This window comes from Linepithema humile, chromosome 8 (genome assembly GCF_040581485.1).
Source record: "Linepithema humile isolate Giens D197 chromosome 8, Lhum_UNIL_v1.0, whole genome shotgun sequence".
In the NCBI taxonomy this organism is placed as follows: Eukaryota; Metazoa; Arthropoda; class Insecta; order Hymenoptera; family Formicidae; genus Linepithema; species Linepithema humile.
This window is the reverse complement of record NC_090135.1, coordinates 1,817,712-1,833,794: the sequence shown is the minus strand read 5'-3', so window position 1 is coordinate 1,833,794 and position 16,083 is coordinate 1,817,712. Positions and strand designations below refer to the sequence as shown.

Genomic DNA, 16,083 nt, shown 5'->3' with positions numbered 1-16,083 from the left:
AACTGAACAGATGAACAATTATAATGACTATTGATAGGATTCGTCAGTTTGTTAATACAATAAGAATATGGACAGTTAAAGATATATAGAAATATAGATTGTCTATGATAAAGAATAGAAAGACTATTATTAATAAACTCGTGCACGGTGACGGGGTAATTATTGTTCGTTGATTACTGACTTACCTGAATATAAGAGTTTGCTGTGTGATAGAAGTTAAAAAATTTAAAATTTTTGAAGTGGGTATCAAGTAGGAATAGCACTTTGTAAATATAGATAGGTAAAGTAAATAAATAAAAAAACTAGTAACAACAATAAGGAAAGTGCTACTGAAAACTAAAATTGGAAATTGAAATTGACAGAAACTAGTTCTGTGCAATAACACAGAGGGTTTTGATCCTGACCGTCATAAATGGAACTTAGATTTGGTGGATCCATTTACATCAATGGATTGAGGCACCCACTAAACTAATTATATTATCACTGATACTAACATATTGTGCGTCTCACAAGAGAAGGTCACTCTTGAGAACAAACCACGCAAAGCTATATGGATATGAACACGATAAATAAGGATAACGTCCCGGATTCGGATACCGGGAACCGGCACGCGGGTGATATCGTCCCTGTCATCCGCGGGTCGTCAACATGCAAAGGGCTAACCTCGGAATTGGTGGCGAGTTCCGAGGCCAAAGCAGTTATCGCCTCAGTGGAAAAACTGCAGACAGAGTACACGGTGCGCAAGGCGCCTCCGCGTGCGTATGGAGGGGACTCTCCCGGGTCGTTCTCGGAGGAGGTGGAGATGCTGGGTGCTTCTTCCTTTTGCGGGGTGGTTCTCTCGGACTCGGATGATCCTGGGCCGTCGGGCTCATCTGAAATTTGTAGACTGGGATTTACAAAGAGCAAAAAAAGAAAGAAGAAAAATTCTCCCCCTGATGAGGAGATTGAAGAAAAGAGATTCGGGACTAGATTTTCAATAAATAATAAAAAAAGGGTTGAGGATGAGGTGGCGGGGTTGGAGCTCGAGCACGCCTCGAAAATCAACCTGAAAATAAGAGATATGGTTGATGAGATAGAAAATATAAAAAGGAAATCATCCAATCTCAAGGGCTCATTTAGTGGGCAGATGAAAGTTTTCCTGGAAGTAATCAGAAGGGCCAGCTCGTTACTTTCTATAAAGGCGACCTCCAACGAGGATCCCGACTTCTGGAAGGCTAAATATTACAGCATGGAAAAGGAGTCAAACGAGAACAGGTGCAGAATTGATGCTCTGGAAGCGAGGCTAAGAGAGTATGGAAAGAAGGAATTTCTGAAAAACGCGTACGAAAACAACACGAGTGAAAAAGAATATGTGGATAGGGCAACCTCCGCCCCATCTGCCAGTGAGTCGGAGGACAGAATGGGAAAAGTGAAAAAGGAAAGCTGGTATAGGGGAAAAGTGAATATAGATAGATTCCCAGTGGTCAGTGAAAGTATGGTGAGTGGTTCGATGGAGAGAATAAACCTGGACAGGGCCATACTCCATTCGTTGGACAGGCTGGTGGAGGGAATGACTCAACTTACGAGAAAAACCAGACAGTCGAGGGAAGCAATGGATTTTACGATCCGGGGAACTAATTCCGCAGGTAAGACAAAAAAGGTGAGTGACCTTCAAAGGGAAGACTTGCATAGGCACGTAGATAACTCTGTAAGGTATAAAAGTGATATAAATGACATAAGCATTACAAACAGTGACTGTAAAAATAAAAAGAGAGGTAAGAAATCTAAAAGTTGTAAAAAAATACCTGAATATCAGGATTCTAATAATGAATCATCTGTTTCGCCTGGAAAACCTGCAACAAAGAAAAGAAACATTAATTTTGTGCAAACGGGTGAAGGGGATTTGGACTTTACAAGCTCTCAATTAATCTTTAGCGATAATGAAGAACTTTTGTATTCTCCCACCATTAAAAACAGCAAACTTGATTGGGCCACAGTTTGTAAAAAACAAAAAAGAAAAGAAAGACTAATAAAGGAAATAGGGAGGGGGAATTCACACCGCACGCGATGAGACTTGCTGCTGTTATTTCTAATTCTGATTCTATTTCTAAGCATAATAATAATAATAACAATGCCTCTGTTACTCCAGCGAGGAATAAAGGTAGGAAAACTTTTGACAGTAATAAAGAATTGCTCTCTAGCATTAAGAAAAAAATTCCAAACACGGCTGCGGTATCTATCTTGTTGGAAGAGTGCGAACTCTCTTACTCTGATATCCTGTGTAAGGCAAGAGAGAAGATCTCGCTTGCAGAATTGGAGATTGTAGACACTCGCATCAAACGGGCGGCAAATGGGGGTGTTCTAATAGAGATTCCAGGTGCGGAATCGGAAACCAAGGCAGATAAATTATGCAGTAGATTAAGAGAGTTATTTTTCGATATAAAGGGGGTGAGCTTACGCAGACCCATGAAAAGAGTGCAGCTGAGGCTCTCAGGCTTGGATGACTCAATCTCTATACAGGAGATTAAAAATACTATTGCAAAAGAGGGCTCTTGTGATATACTTAATGTCACGTGTGGCACGATTCGACATGTCCGCGGTGGCCTGGGAGTGGCTTTCGTCCAATGTCCGGTCGCAGCGGCGGTTAGAATCCTCGAAAGGGGTAGGCTGGTCATCGGGTGGTCGACGATTGGAGTGGAGGCCCTTAAAGCACGTCCACTGCAGTGCTTTAGATGTCTGGCAGTGGGCCACACAGTCCAGAGATGCCCGAGCACAGAGGTTCGCCGCTTCAATTGTTATAGATGTGGTCAAGTAGACCACAAGGCTGCGGAATGTAAAAATAAAGTTACCTGTCCTGTCTGCGCTGAAAGAGGGCTGAAAGCGGATCATCTGGTTGGTAGCGTCTCCTGCAAGCCCGTGCCGCCAATCAGGATTGCATCTGCAAGCAACAACAAAAATGTTAATGTTAAGAATAGTAATAAGGAAAATGTAAATAAAAACATTACTGAAAATGCTTATACCTACGTTGAAAATACTAAGATTCGGAGCTCTCAGTGTGCAGCGGATCCGTCCGCTGAAATGGACTGCGATATAATTAATTAAATTATGTATATATTGCAATGCAATGTAAATCTTTCCAAACAGGCGCAGGATAATCTAACTCACCTAATGGAGGAAAAAAACGCTGCTCTGGCGGTGATTAGCGAGCCAAATTCGGTGCCGGAGGATGACAGGTGGGTGACAGAAAGTAATTTTCCCCCCAAGGCTGCCATCCTGTGGCGCAAGGTTAGTGGCAGATTCTCCCCTATGATAAAGTTACACCAGGGTAAAGGTTTCTGTGCGGTGAAATGGAATGGGGCAGTCATAATTAGTTGCTATTTCTCTCCAAATGAATCACTCCCGCTATTTAATGATTTTTTGGATGACTTGTACGCGTTTTTAGCGGAATACGAAAAATTCCCCATTTTACTCCTAGGGGTTTTTAACGCTAGACATCTAGATTGGGATAAGAAAAGAGGAAATAGCAAGGGTAACCTACTGAAACACTGGTTGGATAATTTAGATCTGATTGTTATGAATAAATTTATTGCTACATGCATTAGACCGCGGGGTGAATCTGTCATTGACCTGGTCATCTGTAATAGAAATGCGGAGAAAATAATCAGTAGTTGTATGGTTGACACAGAGGCGGTCACGGTTTCCGACCATAGACTAGTGATTATACAGATGGACTCCAAATTAGCTAGAGAGAAATCTAGGGTGATCGGTCGCAATTTCCCTAAGTGGAATGCTAGAAAGGTAGACATTGATGCTTTCAAATCGGCCTCTATTGTCAGTTCGTGGGGATACGAAGAGAATGATTTTGATTCGGCGGAGGAAATTGCGAGATGGATAAACGCGACGCTTAAAAATATCTGTAATCATTCAATGCCCAGAAATAGTGGCAAAAATAAAAGTTTAGCCTACTGGTGGAATGATGACTTAGCAGTTCTTAGGCGAATTGTGACCGATACTAGAAGGTCGCTTTCAAGAGCCAGAAGGAGGCGGTGCAATGAAGTCATTAATCAAAGATATAGGGAATATCGATCCTCTCTTCTCAACTACAGAAGGGGTATCAAATCGGCAAAACTCAAAGCGTGGAACGATCTAATTAAAGACCTAGATGAAGATCCTTGGGGTCTTCCTTATAAAATTGTATTAAAGAAGATGAGGCCCGTTTCACTACCGGTATGCGAGACACTATCGTATAATGATACAATGCGTATTGTACGCACGCTGTTTCCGAGAAGGGAGGATACGATCGATAATTACCTGGGGTCCATAGACTGGAACGAGGATTTAGTAGTATCTGAAATAGAATTAAAAGAGGCAATGAAGAAGAGTAGCAGGGGGAAAAAAGCTCCCGGTCCAGATGGAATTCCGGGGGTGGCGCTAAGTGGTAGTCTGGGGGATCTCATGGGGGCATGGCTCTCCTGCTTCAATAGATGTTTCAGGGAGAGCATTTTTCCTCGAGAATGGAAGAGGGCCGGGCTGGTTCTGTTGAGGAAAAGGGAAGGTCAATTGACTGACCCTCGAATCTACAGACCAATCTGCTTTCTTGACGAGTCGGCTAAATTGTTTGAAAGGGTGATAGTATCAAGAATACATGATCATCTAGAGTCGACGGCCTCTCTCTCTGATAACCAATACGGTTTTAGGAGGGGGCGGTCGACCCTAGATGCGATATTAAAATTAAGGGAAATTGTTAGGGGGGAATTGGATATGGGGAAGCTGGTTTTGGGGGTGAGTTTCGATATCGAGAACGCTTTCAATTCCATTCCATGGGGGGTTGTCAGGGGAGCCATTGCTACTTTAGGATTCCCTGGATATCTATATAAAATTATATGCGCCTATCTCTCGGACAGGAGTCTCTCCTTTACCGACAGTGATGGTGTCATCCGGGTATCACGGATGTCATGTGGAGTTCCACAGGGATCGGTCCTTGGACCCACCCTGTGGAACATTGTATACAATGGTATCTTTGATCTACCCTTACCGGAGGGCTGTTGGACGCTGGGATACGCGGATGACACCATCCTGCTGGTTTCGGGAGTAGACTTGAACGAAACGAGGGACAGGGCGATGCTTGCGGCGGGATTAGTTGTGAGGGAGATAGAGATTAGGTCTCAAAATATCTCCTCACAAAACTGAGGTTATAGGTTTCCCGGTCTCCGTGGTTGGGCGTGCTTCCTCCAAAAGCCTTTTCATCAAGGATAGGGATGTCAAAATATCTAAAGGCATAAGGTATCTTGGAATAATTGTAGATGGAGATTGGTGCTACACTTAGCATTTCAGATATGTATCAGCAAAGGTAGATAAGATTGTGAGGGCTTTATGGAGGATTATGCCCAATTGCAGGGGCCCGGGGGAGAGGAAGCGGAGGCTGTACCTCAACGTTGTCACCTCAATCATATTGTATGGTGCATCGTTGTGGTACGAAACTTATGGTTCCAACAGAGTTGCCAAGACCCTGATGAAAAAATTGCTACGAAGAATTACACAGAGGGTTTGCTGTACTTATTGCACCGTCTCATACACGGCCTCGATGGTCCTATCGGGTACTCCGCCTATCGAGCACACTGCCAGAAGACTGGCAGAGGTGTTCTTCAGGTTGAGGGAGGCTAGATCCTTGGGGGAGGAATTCTCTCCAAGGTCTAGGGATCGTTTATGTTCCGCGGCAAAGAGTGAGGCCATGATGGCCTGGAAAAGGGACCTGGAGGTGCTGGGCGACGATCAGCCGGGGCTTAGAGTGAGGAGGGCCATAGTCCCCCTCCTTCTTGAATGGGGAAACAGAAGTCATGGGTGGGTGACGTACCACATGGCCCAGATCTTCACGGATCATGGTTGCCTTAACGAGTTTTTGTATAGAATCAACAGAGCGAATTCACCATTATGCCAGCACTGTTTTGAAAGCTACGATAACGCACAGCATACTCTGGGGGCTTGCCGAGCCTGGTCCACTGAGCGCGAGGCGTTGGTAGAGATATTGGGGGTAGAACTTGAACTACCCTTGATCGTAGCGGTAGTGTTGGAGGATCCCGGGAAGTGGAGAGCCTTCTCGAGATTCTGTAGCACAGTCATGTCAAGGAAGGAGGCGGACGAGCGGTCCCGTCAGGCCTTAGATAGACGGAGAGGTAAAAGAAGGGTAGAGGCCGGTCACATGGTCTCTGAGGCCTCCGAATAAGATGGCATATAAATTTCAATTACGGATTTGCTTCTTGTTTGGAATCTGGGTTGCTCTCCTTACTTAATAATAATAATGATAGATAGCGCTAAGTTAGGATTATGTTTTATTCAGTAAGTTAATTAACTATGTTAGTGAGTAAGTAATTAGTTAGTAGATACACGGTTCTATTAACCGTAGATATGTAGTTCCCGTATATAAATATTAAGAATGGGCTCTGTGCGAGCAAGGTCAGGGGTTGGATGGAGTCATGCTCTCGCCAGTAATCCCACCCACCCCCTGAATGGCCTTAAGGGTGGCGTCGAGGTGAGTTGTTTAGCTGGTAGGCGGTTGAGATGGTCATCGGGATTCGGTGAATGCGGGGATGCGCACTCCGTCCTGTCAGGGCATCTGACTATTCCACCGCGTGGAATGTCGGATCCTGGTCAGGATGAGAGATGGTCATAGGACCATGTGGTACGCCATGCAACTGCTGGCAACGATCGATCAGGATCCATGGGGTCGACCGTTTCAAATAGTTACTAAAAAGATGAAGCCACAGACCATGCCAATAGTTTCCGCACTTCCGTCAAACACGGTGAAAGGGATACTCAAAGTACTCTTCCCGACGGACGATGGATATTGAGAGCCCCATCGAGAACGGGTCATCTGGCAAGCGGAATGGGACATACAAGAGTTTGAAGTGAAACTTGCCCTAAAAAAGATCCAAGGGAACAAGGCACCTGGTCCGGGAGGAGTGCTCGGCTCGGTGATGCTCGGCACATCCAAACAACTCATCTCCACTTGGGTGAGGTGTTTCAACTCATGGTGGGTTCGATACCAAGAATGGATCACTTTAATTTTTTGGATTTGGAGGAGGAGTGCGAGCAATCGCAACACACCTGTGTCGTGACGCAGGTGGAAAACGCCAGACACCGGCGTATGGATGTGTCGGAGGCCACCACCTCTTTCTCTCCTGAGGAATTGAGGGGGGGAGGAGCCAAAGACAAGAAGCCTGAAGGGGCTAATGGAGGGGACTCGGAAGAGACAGACAATACCCTTGTCATGTCTAATTCCGAGGGGGACGCGGAGATGACCGACACCTCACACATCTCGGTCGGATCGAGCTCCGATCTTGGGGGGAAGAATTCCCAACCCAGGAGGAGCAAAAGGAAGAGGCAGGTGACCACGAAGACCGCGGGCCTACAGATATCCTCCGAGGACGAAGACGCGGACAGTCCACCTTCCCGACACCTGAGGAAGAAGAAGCAGGGCCGCCCTGCTAACTCACCCAGCCATGTAGGGCAGTACACTGCTGGGAAATTAAGGGAAAGGAAGGAGTTCCTAAAGGTTGAGAGGAATGAGGAGCTTGCCCTCGCCATAGAGGAGGGTACCGAGACCATCGATAAAACGGTGAGAAGGTACAAGACGCACGTGAAGTCGACGGTGACTTGTGCAAAGCAGCTGGCGGACTCATCCGTCCAGGACGTCGTGAACGCCCTGGACAAAGAGGTAAAGGCCATTATGACGGTGGCACAAAAAGGCTGCGGCATGCATGGCCGCTTGCAAAAGCTCCTGTACGACGCGGCCTACAGGATTGAGGCGGGCACCAGGGTCCTGGCGGCCCGCACTGAGACGGGTCACTATGACCTTCAGGCCGGGAGAGCTCCCTCCTCCGTTAGCCCGCAGGTGGAGGATCTAATAGCGGCTAACCGTCGAATGGAGGAGGAAATTCGTAACCTCCGAAAGGAAATGGAGGAATTGAAGAGAACCTCCCCTCCCCCCTCTCCCTTAATACCAGTGGATGGGGAAACGGAGGAGGAGGAAAGGATGGAGGAAGATGAAAGCGGAGGGGGGCTGGGGGGGATTCTCCCCTCCCCGGGGCCCTCTCTCGATGTCCTCCGTTCCATTGAAAAGGAGAAGGCGGCTCACCCCGCCAGAAGGCCCCCGATTAAGGGGGTCAGCAAGATATTGGCTGACACCCCCCTTCCGGCCGTCACAAGTAACGTGCTTCTACACGGTGACGAGTCGGCTACCATTCTAGGGCGGGTACTGATGGGTCAGATGAGGGAGGAGTGGAGAAAGGAGATGAAGGAAATGAGGGAGCTCATTGAGTTGAGACTCCCTCCCCCCTCCTTGCCTGACCCCCTCCCTTCCGAGTCCCCTAGTGGTTCGGGTCCACCCCCCGTTAAGGCGGTGGTTCCCCCCACTGGGGTCTCAAAGAAGAAAGGAGGAAAGAAGGGGAAGAAGAAGGAGCCGGAACAACGGTCCGCCGCCTCGCGACAGCCCAATGCCGGCCCTCCTCCTCCCCCTACGGAGAAGAAGAAGGACCCGAGCAAAAAGCCGGGTCCTCCGACTCCCCCTGGAGGGGACAAGACCGCCCCCGCTGCCCCTTCTGCCGCCGTAACTCGGCGGGAGGAGGAGCAACAATCCTGGGCGACGGTCACGAAAAGGGGGAAAAAGAAAATCCCCCCTAAGGCAGAAGGGATCAAAGCAGTTCCCAAACCTCCCCCCCCTCCCCCCTCCCAAGAGGGTGGAAGGAAGAAGGGGGGAAAGAAGAGGAAGAACCCCCGCACTGCTGCGATCACACTCACCTGCCCGGAGGGTGAGTACTCCGCAACGGTGAGGCAGATGCGGGAGAAGATCTCGCTGAAGAACCTTGGGATCTCTGGGAAAATGACGCTCGGCAATGCCCAGACAGGGGCCATGCTGGTGCAACTGTCGGGTCCCGACAGAAAGGCTGAAGCGGACAGGTTGGCCAAAAGCATGGTCGACCTGTTCGCGGATAATCCCGAAATCCGGATCGCCCGCCCCCAAAAAATGGGTGAGATCCGGATTAGCGGAACAGATCCATCCGTCACGCCCGAGGATATCACTCGAGTAGTGGCGGAATTAGGAGAATGCTCCCCCGCCGATATAAAGGTGGGGGACCTTAAAACATCGGGGAGAGGCATAAGATCCGCCTGGGTCCGTTGTCCCTTGGAGGTGGCTATCAAGGCCACCAAAACGGGCCAGATCGCAATAGGGTGGTTCCCCTTCAAGGTGGAACTGCTCGACGCACGGCCCCTCCAGTGCCATAGATGCCTGGAGATGGGGCACGTGCAGGCTAAATGTCCCTCGGGCAATGCGGACCGCAGAAAATGCTGTTACCGCTGTGGCACCGAGGGGCACGAGGCCAGGACGTGCACGGCACCGGCACATTGTGTCGTGTGCCAGGCAGCAGGAAGACCGGCCTCCCATAGAGCAGGGGGACCGGCATGCAAGGCCCCGAAAAATGGGGAGAAGAAGAAAAAGGGGGGGACGGTCCCGACACCCCCCCCCAACAAAAAAAGGGGAAGAAACAGGCAGCGGCGATTCTGCCTGCCCTGGAGGGGCCCTGCCCCCCCCAGGCCATGGACTGCGAGCCTACCCCCTCGCAGCACCCCACCAATGAGGGTGCAATGGAGCTCAGCCTGCAGGAGTAACGGGTCTTCGTAGACTCAACAATGTCTACGAGACTCCTGCAGGCGAACCTGAATCACGCCGTTCAGGCCCAGGATCTTTTCCTTCAGGACCTGAACGAGCGTGACGCAGGGCTGGGAGTGGTGGCGGAGCCATACAGGGTACCCGGCTCCAATCCCAATTGGGTCGCGTCCGATGATGGCTTCGCTGCCATCGTAAGAAGGGACTCCCCGCGCTCCCCCCCCGTATCCTTGTTGGAGAAGGGGAGGGGATACGTCATCGCGCGGTGGGGTGCCCTAAGGGTGGTGGGGGTCTATACTTCCCGCAGCATGTCTCACCCCGATTTCCTACATCTCCTGCGGGAGATGGGGGGGGGCATTCGCCGATGCCTCCCCCATCCTGTGTTGGTGGCCGGGGACTTCAACGCCTGGAATATGGCATGGGGTTCCCGGTCCACCGATACTAGGGGTGAGTGCGTGATGAGATGGGCGTCGGAGCTGGACCTCGTGCAATTAAACACGGGGTCCGCGAGTACGTGCGTGCATCCCCGTGGGGAGTCCATAGTTGACTTGACGTGGGCCTCCTCACGGGCTGCGCGATTAGTGGAGTCCTGGAGGGTGACGGACACCGAGTCCCTGTCGGACCACCTGATCATAGAGGTGGTCCTGACGGCCACCCCCAGGGACGTGCTGCTCCGGCGCCTGCGGAGGGGAGATAGACCCCCACGCAGATGGGTCCTGGCCAAACTCAGCCAGGACCGGTTGGAGGCGGCGGCCTTGTTGGAGACGTGGGCGGAGTCTCCCGCCCACGTCGATACCGAAGAAGAGGCCGCCGAGATCGTGGGTGTGGTCACGCGTATCTGTGACGCGGCCATGCCCCGATCAAAACCCGCCCCTCGTCGGGCGGCGTACTGGTGGAACGAGGAGATCGCGGAACTCCGTAGAGAGGCCAATTTGGCCCGACGCGATCTCCTCAGGGCCCGACGAAGGGCGGGTGGGGACGATGAAGAGACTGCGATGGCGCGCGGTGTATACCTTGCCGCAAGGGATGCACTGCGGTCGGCCATTCGCAGGGCCAAGGCCAAGGCCTGGGATGAACTGATCGCGGAACTCGACAGGGACCCATGGGGGCGTCCGTACCGGATAGTCCTGAACAGGCTAAGACCGGCGGCGCCCCCCATCTCGGAGACGCTCGATCCGGAGTTTCTCGGCCAGGTGGTGGAGACCCTCTTCCCCGTAAGGGATGCTTGCATCCCCCCGAGGAGGGACCCTCCCCCCTGGTCCGAGGACCTGGAAATCTCAGGAAGAGAGCTCTCCGAGGCAGCTAAAAGACTGGGGGCGGCTGGAAAGGCCCCCGGTCCGGATGGGATCCCTGGTCGAGTTTGGGCCTTGGTCTTTGGTGGAGTAGGGGCCCGCCTGAGGAGGTTGTACAACACCTGCCTCAAGACGGGCTCCTTCCCCTCGGCGTGGAAAACAGCCAATCTGGCTCTCATCCACAAAGAGGGGAAGCCGGCGGAGCAGCCTTCTGCCTACAGGCCGATTTGCCTGCTGGACGAGGTCAGCAAGTTGTTCGAGAGAATAATTGCTGACCGAATCGTCCAGCATCTGTCGCGGATTGGTCCCGACTTAAGTGATGACCAGTTTGGTTTCCGGGAGGGTCGCTCTACTACAGATGCGATTCTGCACCTGAGGGCCCTCTCGGACCAAATTGTAGGGGAGGGAGAGGTGGCACTGGCAGTGTCTCTAGATATTGTCAACGCATTTAACTCCCTCCCCTGGGACTGGGTGGGGGTGGCCATGGACCATCATGGCCTCCCCCACTATTTAAGGGATGTAGTTTGGGACTACTTCCGCGACAGAACGCTCCAGTACAAAGACCAACTGGAGCGTGTAAGCAGAAGGCCAATGCACTGCGGGGTTCCACAGGGGTCAGTTTTAGGCCCCCTGCTGTGGAATCTCGCATATGATAGAGTGCTCCGCACGGCGCTTCCCCTGGGCTGTCGTCTGCTCTGCTATGCAGACGACACACTTATAGTGGCCCGGGGGGAGACATGGGTAGAGGCTCGGGATGCGGCTAATGCCGCAACTCGAGCCGTCGTATGCTCCATCAGAGATATGGGACTGGAGGTCGCCCCGCACAAGACGGAAGCCTTGTTCTTTTACAACAAGGCCATGGGGCGTCCTCCCCCCATCCAAATGTGGGTGGGGGAAGTCCGAGTCCTAGTGGGGACCCAGATGAAATATCTGGGCCTCACTCTGGATGGGCTTTGGGGATTCGAACAGCACTTTAAGCAAATCGTCCCCAAAGCGGACAGGATGGCGGCTGCGCTAGGCCGTCTCCTGCCCAACGTGGGTGGGCCGAACGTCAAAGTTCGGCGCTTATACGCCAATGTCGTGCAGTCGGTGTCCCTGTACGGGGCACCGGTATGGGCCGATAAAGTCCTGGCCAGCCGGCGAATCAAAGCGATGATTCATCGCCAACAACGCCGGTTGGCCGTTAGGATAATTCGGTCCTACTGCACGACGTCGTTCGTGGCGGCCACGGCCCTGGCGGGCCTCCTCCCGGTCGAGTTCCTGGCGAACTCGTACGCCGAGGTTTATCGGCGTACGAGGGACCCAGACCGCACCGGGAGCGCCCGTCTAAGACCAAGGGCCGTGGACAGAATCAGGAAGGAGGCCCGTCGCAGTGCAATATCCGAATGGCAAGAGGCCATGGCGGATTCTGCGACGGGCAGATGGACCACCCACGCCATCCAGCCCTGTCTACCGGAATGGGTAGACAGGAGAGGACGAGGACTTCAGTTCCACCTGACACAGGTACTCACCGGGCACGGCTGCTTCGGTGATTACCTGTGCAGGATCGGTCGGGAGCATACGACGGGTTGCCACCACTGTGCGGCCGGTCGGGACTCGGCGCAACACACTCTTCAAGAGTGCAGCGCATGGGAGGAGGAGCGTCGGGTCCTGACCGCAGTGGTCGGCGGAGACCTCTCCCTTCCGGCATTGATCAAGGCAATGCTGGAAGGGGAGGATAAATGGAAGGCCGCCTCTGACTTCTGCGGCGCCGTAATGTCGCAGAAGGAGGAGGCGGAGCGAATCAGAAGAGGGGAGGTGGAGGTGGCGGACAGTACTCCGCCACCCTCCCCGCCTCCCCCCCCTTCGAGAAGAAGGAGGAGAGGCAGCGGCGACGGGGGTGCTCCCCCGACTGCGGTTTTGCGACGGAGGAGAGCAATTCCCCCTCGTCGCCGTTTACCAGTCTCAATCGGGGACTGACGAGAGTAGGGGGCCTCTCAGATGGTGGCGCTCAAACCACCTTTTAATCTGAGGGACCCCCTGGGGAGCAACGTCCCAATAGGGATCTCCCCAAAAACATACACAGGCTGGGAGAGGGGGGTACTTAATCCCTCCTCCCCCAGTGGGGGCCATCCGTGAGCGGGGGCTCACGGTGGTCCCGGCCCCCCACATAAACCAGGGAGGGCGGGGGAGACTGTGGTAGCCCAGTCTTCCCCCCTTAGAGAAGAAACAGTCAGGGTTGGGGGAAGAAGGGAGAAGTTCTCCCTCTTCCCCTTACCAGGAAGAGGCCGATACTCGGCCAAACCCCAAGAGGGGGTGAGATGAATGCCGCTGGCGATGCCTCACCCCCTCTTACTATGGGTTAGGATGGCTACCGGCGGGGGTTTTAGTGGGTATACCTCAGGGACACCTTCCCTGAGGGACTCCCACATAACCCTCGGGCTCTCCCCCGAGTCCCGAGGGTATCCATAAAGGATTTCCCCCGCCTTACCAAAAAAAAAAAAAAAAAAGGTGTTTCAACTCATGCCTGAAAGAAGGAAAATTCCCAAAAAGTTGGAAAACTGCGAGCCTGGTTCTTCTCCGGAAAAAGGAGGGCAGGATGGATGATCCGACATGCTATCGGCCTATATGTCTTTTAGATGAATCTGGAAAATTAATGGAAAGAGTTATGGTTAATTGCATAAATACTTACCTGCGGGACGCTGACGAGCTCTCCGATGAGCAGTATGGATTCCGAGAGAGTAGATCCACGGTTGATGCCATTCTTCGCTTAAGATCCTGTGTTCAGGAGCAGAGAGAGCAAGGACGCGTGGTACTGGCAGTGGGGTTAGATATTGCTAACGCATTCAACACACTACCATGGGACACCAATCTTCGCGCTATGGAGAGAAAAAGATTTCCCAGTTATCTTGTGGAAATAGTTAAAGATTATTTGAGTGAGTGATGGCTGGTGTACATCAACCGGCACGGTGAAATAGCCAGGAAAAAGATCACGCGAGGAGTTCCTCAAGGATCGGCCCTAGGTCCTACCCTATGGAACATAGGGTACGACAGGGTGCTCGAATACGCCGACGAACTAGAAGAGTGTAAGGTATTGTGTTACGCAGATGATACGATACTACTTACCTCTGGCTCCACTATCCGCGAAGTAGCATGTAGAGCTGAGCTTGCTGTGGCCTCTCTGATCCTGGAGATAGAGAAGCTAGGATTGAAAGTTGCTCCCGCAAAGACGGAAGCGATGGCCTTCCCAACCAGCGCTATAAAGAACCAAACAGTGTTCGTTATAGTCAAGGGCGAACTGGTTAAAGTCAACCATACCATGCGATATCTAGGAGTAACGCTGGATGGAGATTGGTCATTCGCACCGCACTTCGCGAAGGCCATTCCTAAGGCTGAAGGAATGTTCTCGGCTCTCTCTGGCATTATGCCGAACCTAAAGGGACCTAGAGAGAAAATAAGAAGACTATACGCCAATGTGATCCATTCCGTCTTATTGTATGGTGCTCCGGTGTGGGCAACAGATATAACCCGTAACAGAGGAATCCAAAGGGAAATATCTAAATTACAGAGAAAGATCTCTCTGAGACTGTGCTGTGGGTATCGCACGATTTCTTTCGTGGCGGCGATGATACTGGCGCGTCAAATTCCTCTGGATTTGACCGCCCTTGCTCTGCGCCGAGTCTATTTGCAGTCCAAAAACTTGGAACGGGAGGGTGCACCGTTGGAGCACATGGCTAAGGTCAGATTATGTATTCAGGCCAAAAGAGAAGCCTTAGAGGAATGGAGAAGCAGGGTGAGGAGCAGTCCCAGTGGCCTAAGAACAACCCAGGCCATACTCCCCTGCTTCAAAGAATGGTATGAAAGAGCTGGGGGGTACGTTAATTTTCACAGCACCCAGATAATCTCGGGACATGGTTGTTTCCGAGATTATCTGCACAAGAGGAAAAGAGCCGCATCCTCAGTCTGTGAGCACTGTGGAGGAGGACCAGACACAGCCCAGCACACACTGGAGTTCTGCTCAGCGTGGGAGCAGGAGAGGGTGGAGCTCCGAGGAATTCTGAACGGGAGAGCTGGCCTTGGTCTGCCAACAATTATGGCCGCGATCATTGGCAATTTTGAAAAATGGAGGGCCTTCAATACGTTCTGCGGGAGGGTAATGAGAGCCAAAAAAGAGGCTGAAAGAGAGAGGGAAAGAGAGGGTCTGGGGATGAACTCAAACGTCCCCCCCCTTAAACCTTATCATACCCCCATCTTGATAAGCACACAATAAACTCCAGCACTGTCTTGGAACAGTGTTTTGGAGTTTTTATGAGTAATCTCATAGGAGACTGTTTCTCCTTCTCTCTCTTATTTTATATCAGAGAGAGAGAGAGAGAACTATCTGGGGAGAACATCCCCAGTAAGAAAGCCCGAATTTTTTAAGAATGCTCTCTGGGAAGAGAACAGCTGGGGGGGTTGGGGTGACGTTATACCCTCAGGGTCTTCCACCCCAGCCCCCACTAACAGCAGGGCTTGTTCCAACAAGGAGGGTTTTTAGCGGGTAGGTCCTTGCGGTGTCCTGACAATCGTTAGGACGAGAGCTGCGAGGGAATCCCGCACTCCCCCGCAGTACGGGCTGCGGGGAGTCTTTCGAAGATTTTCCCTCCTTTTTTTTTTGTTTTTTTGTTTTTTTGTTGTTTTGGGGCCCGACAATGCTCTTGCAGTGCCTTAACCCCTAGGAGTGGGGAAATCTTCTACAAGACGCCCCTCCGCGTGCAATGTGCAGTCCTAATGACCGCACTGCGGAAGGGGAGTGTGGGATTCACCACCTAGCCTTTGGCTGAGATGGTGCCTACCCACTAAAACCCCACTCCCTTAAACTTTGTCGTCGCCGTGTCATTAACTGGGAGAGAGCCGGGAAAACCGTGGAGGCATAACTTCCAGCCCTCTCCCTGACCAGCCCTGTTAGGGACACATCGTCTCCCTAGAGGGGGAGTGGGAGGTTTACACCTCTTTCTTCTTCTAAATCTCCCTCTTTCTGGGGGCTGAGGAAGTGGGACAGGTACCCAAGGGCCCAATCTTCCCATCTCCCTCTCTCCCCGACCCTCCCTACAGAGTTTAATCCATGTGGACTACTCACTCCGTGGGGGGCCTCTCATTCGTCCGCTCCAAGATTTTCACCTTGGTTGG

The 16,083-nt window shown here is 51.8% G+C and overlaps 2 protein-coding genes across 2 annotated transcripts; both read left to right on the top strand.

The window, feature by feature from the left end:
* The first annotated feature begins 550 nt into the window (after positions 1-550).
* LOC137001643 (uncharacterized) lies at positions 551-5,169 on the top strand. The gene is made up of 4 exons (XM_067360754.1): positions 551-1,639; positions 2,266-2,967; positions 3,124-3,304; positions 3,422-5,169. Exons 1-4 carry the CDS (start codon positions 551-553, stop codon positions 5,167-5,169), a joined length of 3,720 nt encoding a protein of 1,239 aa, XP_067216855.1.
* Positions 5,170-7,027: 1,858 nt separating this feature from the next.
* Positions 7,028-13,858, top strand: LOC137001642 (uncharacterized). The gene is made up of 3 exons (XM_067360753.1): positions 7,028-9,440; positions 9,659-12,748; positions 13,554-13,858. Exons 1-3 carry the CDS (start codon positions 7,028-7,030, stop codon positions 13,856-13,858), a joined length of 5,808 nt encoding a protein of 1,935 aa, XP_067216854.1.
* The last annotated feature ends 2,225 nt before the right edge of the window (positions 13,859-16,083 follow it).